The 6,000-nt window shown below is 35.4% G+C and overlaps 1 protein-coding gene across 3 annotated transcripts in view; it reads left to right on the top strand.

Moving 5' to 3' along the window:
- The window catches only part of TMPO (thymopoietin), a 32,381-nt gene extending 26,626 nt beyond the window's left edge, over window positions 1–5,755 (top strand). The window contains exons 5-9 of one of the 3 annotated variants that reach the window (XM_032298742.1): window positions 1,191–1,310; window positions 1,409–1,504; window positions 1,916–2,026; window positions 3,032–3,120; window positions 4,547–5,754. In XM_032298742.1, coding sequence (XP_032154633.1) covers window positions 1,191–1,310; window positions 1,409–1,504; window positions 1,916–2,026; window positions 3,032–3,120; window positions 4,547–4,832 — 702 coding nt within the window. In that variant the 3' untranslated portion in view covers window positions 4,833–5,754. Of the gene's footprint in view, window positions 1–1,190; window positions 1,311–1,408; window positions 1,505–1,915; window positions 2,027–3,031; window positions 3,121–4,546 lie in introns of all 3 variants that reach the window. The other 2 variants (XM_032298748.1, XM_032298756.1) reach the window with 2 other exon arrangements.
- The last annotated feature ends 245 nt before the right edge of the window (window positions 5,756–6,000 follow it).

Raw genomic sequence — 6,000 nt, forward strand, 5'->3', positions numbered from 1 at the left:
TATGGAAACAGAATCTGCATTTTAACAAAAGCTTCAAATGATTGATAGGCACATTACAATTTAAGAACTGATCTGATGGGTTTTAAATTAGTATGTAAGAACTGCTGGATTTTTTTAAATGAGGAATGATCAGTGAAAGACAGAACTTATTCTGGGATTGGATGTGCGAGGCGGATCGCACGAGGTCAGGAGTTCAAGACCAGCCTGGCCAACATGGTGAAACTCCATCTCTACTAAAATTACAAAAATTAGCCAGGCATGGTGGCAGGCGCCTGTAATCCCAGCTCCTTGGGAGGCTGAGGCAGGAGAATCTCTTGAAACCAGAAGGCGGAGTTTGCTGTGAGCCGAGATCGCGCCACTGCACTCCAGCCTGGGCAAAAGAGCGAAACTCTGTCTCAAAAAAAAAAAGAAATTAATCTGGGACTGAAAGGTAACAGCTATTACTTTTCTATCTTTCTGTAATATGACATATGGATAGCATTGAGATTTGAAAGTGACATTAGGCTTGCATATTCATTATAAGAGTGACACGGGTTTTGTGGCTGCCTAATTTTTTATCTATTTCCAAGAAAAGTTTGACACCTGTGAATTCTTTAGTGCAAATAAGCTATATGTGGGATTATAATTTAAACTCATTCTACTAAAATGATTCTAACCATATTAAAATAATGTTTAGTCTGTGCTAACAATTATAAAAGTTGGGTTTTTTTTGTTTTGTTTTTTGTTCTTTTTGTGGAGATGCCAGGAAACAAACCCAGGGCCTCATACAACAATTATAAAAGTTTGTATTTTTGTTTTAAAAGGAAATTATAATAGATTACTTTCTTCTAAGTCATGATCAGTCTGCTTTTTGTTTAGACAGATGTAGCTCCAATTCTAGAGCCAAATAGCAAACAGTGAGTCAAAAAGGGAACCAGTGATAGCTGATGTACTTTTTTTCCCATCATTTTTATGATAATTTGTGAGCTAATATAGGTGGATTCTTTAGTGTATTTTACTACTTAAGTGTTTTTTGATGCCTAAATATCAGTTCAATTAATACATTTAGGAATATTTTGAGGGCATAGCATTGTTTGTAAATGCTGGCATTTGGAGGCTTTTATTTTATGGCTTCTCAGTGTGCCAGTATGGCCTTTATTACAGTATTTTATATTAGAATATGACTTTTTAATGTGTTGATGCTTGAATAGAGCTATTCTCAAGCTGGAATAACTGAGACTGAATGGACAAGTGGATCTTCAAAAGGCGGACCTCTGCAGGCATTAACTAGGGAATCTACAAGAGGGTCAAGAAGAACTCCAAGGAAAAGGGTGATGCAAGGCTTATTCCTTGGAATTGGGTTTTCAGATTGGTAGGGTTTTAGTATTATTTTATATTTATTGTTTTTGTTTTGTTTTCAAACTAACAGGTGGAAACTTCAGAACATTTTCGTATAGATGGTGCAGTAATTTCAGAGAGTACTCCCATAGCTGAAACTATAATGGCTTCAAGCAACGAATCCTTAGTAAATATGTTTCATAAACTATACAAGTGGTATTCTTTGTAAATTACCCTTTAATTGGAAATGGGGAGGTGGTAAATTTTGGCAAATCTCAATTTACATGTTTTTTTTTTTTTTTTTAAGTTTTAAACTGATTTTCCCCATATAGTTCTGAATTTTATAATTTTTCTGTAATATCCAATTTGTGTACGGAAATCTGATTCATATACAAGAATGTATAAGAATAATTTTTGTTAAAATATTTGAAGAATGAGGCTTCCAATATGAAGTACGGAGTTGTGTTTGTAGCCGCTGTTGCTTAAATCTTTACTAAGGGAAAATTTCTAATATTACAGAGATAAAATATCTTTTTCTTTTTAAGTGTCTGTGTTATGTTTGGATAATTCTGAGTCTGAATAATTTGAATCTTGGCAGGTTGTCAATAGGGTGACTGGAAATTTCAAGCATGCATCTCCTATTCTGCCAATCACTGAATTCTCAGACATATCCAGAAGAGCACCAAAGAAACCATTGACAAGAGCTGAAGTAAATGAATATAATTTAGATCGATGATATCATTGATCTTTCAAAGAGGAAATATTTATATTTGTTTTTTTTTTGGAGTGGGAGGGAGCAGAGTTTTCTTTATTGGGTGGTGTGTGTAAATATGCATATATTATTATTTTAAGGACACTTTTATTTATGAAAACAGAAATTAACTAATATAGTATGACATGCTAATACTATCCTCTTGCTACTATATCGCTTTTAAGCTCCAGTTTTCAAGGGAGTGGTCATTTGTGTGCTGCTTACAAATATGTTCTGTTGGTCATGGATGCAAGTTTGAAAGTGCTGCTGGGCTGTGAGGGTGGCTACACTTTATTTTGTTGACGAGTCAAATAAGAGACTTTAAGGTTACTTTATGTGGTGCTGGAATGGGTTAACGCCTGTGTAATTAAGCTTGAAAGTACTAACTGCATGGTGCATATTAATTTGGATGAATCCTTACAAAAGGAGCTGAAACATTTATTATTTTGTTCTGGACATAAAGGTAAACATAGCAAAACAAGCTAAATATTATTCTATATTTTTAAAATTTGGGCATATCACATTGAGTCTATAGTTTAAAAACATAAAATTTGCTAAAGGTTCATGTTAATTGAGTATCTTCTGAATTTTATCTTGTATTACAGAATTCTTAAATGAAGAAACAATATACTCATAATAGTGAAAAACATAGAAAATCAATGAGGGAATTAACACTGCCATGTTAGGTTACTGAATTTTTTTCCCCCAGTTATTTGAATGTGTGGCAGTTTTTCACCCTAATAACCACATATATAAGGTATCTTTATATTAAAGAAACTTGAAGAGAGCCTTGGAAACATGTGGATACCTAGATAATACTTTAGAAATGGCAGGTGTAAAATCTGCCAAATGGTAGAGTTTAAGGGCATTTTGTTCTCTAAAACTTTTATTTAAAATTATGTTTTAATTATTGTGCGTTTACACTAAATTTTAACTTGTGATTGTTTGTTTGTTTCTTATTAGGTGGGAGAAAAAACAGAGGAAAGAAGAGTAGAAAGGGATATTCTTAAGGAAATGTTCCCCTATGAAGCATCTACACCAACAGGAATTAGGTATTCAGAAACATTGAAACGAATACTAGTGTATTCTAGTAGGGAATCTTTATTTTTAATTCGTCATCACAAAGTTAATGTACTCTGTGCCCAGAATTAAGCTATTCTTTTGGAGTCAGGTACAATAGTGCATGCCTGTAGTCCCAGCTACTCAAGATACTGAGGCAGGTGGATCGCTTGAGCCCAGGAATTTGAGACCAGTCTGGGCAACATAATGAGACTCCATCTACTCCATGACTCTTAAATAAATAAGTGAACTGTTTTTTGGGGGAGCAGTTTAATTGCCCTAAGCCCACCAGTTAATATCCTTGAAAGTTGAATGAGCTTCAAAATTAACTTTGGTAAAAGCATTTTAAATAAATCATTTACTTACTACTTAATTTATATTTTAAAATCTAAACAAAAATCTGGTAAGAAATACTTTTTCCCCCCCAATTTCTCTTTTCTAATTGAAAAGGCTGTATTTATATATATATATATTTTATATATATTATATGCATATATATATATATGGTTTTTGTTTTGTTTTATTTTGTTTTGGGGGTGAAGTCTTACTCTGTTACCCAGGCTGGAGTGCAGTGGCATGATCTTGGCTCACTGAAACCTCCACCTCTCGGGTTCAAGCAGTTCTCCCACCACAGCCAGCTAATTTTTATATTTTCAGTAGAGATGGGGTTTCACCATGTTGGCCAGGCTAGTCTCGAGCTCCTGACCTCATGATCTGCCTTGGCCTCCCAAAGTGCTGGGATCATAGGCATGAGTCACCATGTCTGGCCTGTATATCTTAAATTTTAACTGAAAGAAACACAACCAAAACTATGTTTTGTTTTTCCTCTTTACTCCCAAACATTAGCTTTGAAGAGCCTTTAAGAAGGCACGTTTAGTGACTATCAATGTTTTGAATATTATTTTCTAATAAAGAATGCATTGAACTTTTTTTTTTTTTTTTTTTGGGGAGACGGAGTCCTGCTTTCTCGCCCACACTGGAGTTCAGGGGTGCAATCTCAGCTCATTGCAACCTCTGCCTCCCAGGTTCAAGCAATTCTCCTGCCTCAGCCTCCTGAGTAGCTGGGATTACAGGCACCTGCCATTATGCCAGGCTAATTTCTGTAGAGACAGGGTTTCACTGTGTTGGCCAGGCTGGTCTTGAACTCCTAACCTCAGGTGATCCGCCCTCCTTGGCCTCTCAAAGTGCCGTGATTACAGGTGTAAGCCACCATGCCTGGCCCATCTAACTTTTAAAATAGAAAATGTGTAGAAGCTTTAAATAGGCTGACTGACCTCACTGCTTTATATGTCTCAGTTTTCTACTGTTATGTCAGAGAATGTGCTTGGAATTAGGAGTGGCAATGACATTTTATGTTATTTCTCTAAATCATGTCTTTATCTAAAATTATTTTTCTCTTCCTCCTTTCACTCCCAACAGTGCTAGTTGCCGCAGACCAATCAAAGGGGCTGCAGGTCGGCCATTAGAACTCAGTGATTTCAGGATGGAGGAGTCTTTTTCATCTAAATATGTTCCTAAGTATGTTCCCTTGGCAGATGTCAAGTCAGAAAAGACAAAAAAGGGACGCTCCATTCCCGTATGGATAAAAATTTTGCTGTTTGTTGTTGTGGTAGTTTTTTTGTTTCTGGTCTATCAAGCTATGGAAACCAACCAAGTAAACCCCTTCTCTAATTTTCTTTCTGTTAACGCTACAAAATCCAACTGAATGGTATCTCTTTGGCACAGTCAACTTGGTCTCCTATTTTTAATAACTGTGTTGAAAAACATTTGTGTACGCTTGTTGACTCCAAGAACTAAAAATAATGTGATTTTGCCTCAATAAATGTAATATTCCATTGAAAAGCAAACAAAATATATATAAATGAACTTCATTAAAATGTTTTTGAACTTTGGACTAGTAGGAGATCACTTTGTGCCATGTGAATAATCTTTTTTAGCTCTGGAACTTTTTGTAGGCTTTATTTTTTTAATGTGGGCATATTTCATTTTTGAAAAAATGTATATGTTTTTTGTGTATTTGGGAAACAAGAAGGGCAAAACATGGTAGTATAATGTGAAGCAACACATTTAAATACTTAGAATTCTTACAGAAAAGATTTCAAGAACTCTGCTGAATAAAAACTACAAACGTGAAACAATGAAATTCAGTAAGAGGAAAAGTAACTTAGTTGTACTTTCTGTAACTGCAACAAAGTTTGATGGTGTTTATGAGGAAAAGTACAGCAATAATCTCTTCTGTAACCTTTATTAATAGTAATAACATTGTTGCAGCCCTATCACACTTTTTAAGACTTAACGGTATCATGAAAGTCCTACTTCAGTAAGACCCATTTACATACAATTGATTTTTAGCAGAGATCGTTTAGTGTAACATACACATATTTTAGAGAATTGTTAGCTAGCTATATATGTTTTAAAAAGCTGTTAGCTGGCTATAAGGCTATGATCAGTCAATCCAATTTGCAACTAAAATATGTTTTGGATAAGTGTATTGTATGTTTGTTTAGAAGTTAGAAATTGTAAACACTGGTCTTATGTTTCATTTAGATTCATTATTGCATTGTCTTGTTACCAAAAAGAAATTTTGCCAAGTTTTTTTTGCCCTATATTTCCCAGAATAATTTGATTAGAAAGTACAAAAAGGGCCGGGTGTGGTGGCTCACGCCTGTAATCCCAGCATATCGGGAGGCCCCCACAGAAAGATCACGAGATCAGGAGATTGAGACCATCCTGGCCAAAATGGTGAAATCCCGTCTCTACAAAAAATACAAAAAATTAGCTGGGCGTGGTGGCGTGCGCCTGTAGTCCCAGCTACTTGGGAGGCTGAGGCAGGAGAACCGCTCAAACCTGGGAGGCAAAGGTTGCAGTGGGCC

Source organism: Sapajus apella, unplaced genomic scaffold, assembly GCF_009761245.1.
Source record: "Sapajus apella isolate SASKATOON/1434 unplaced genomic scaffold, GSC_monkey_1.0 scaffold2, whole genome shotgun sequence".
Lineage (NCBI taxonomy): Eukaryota > Metazoa > Chordata > Mammalia > Primates > Cebidae > Sapajus > Sapajus apella.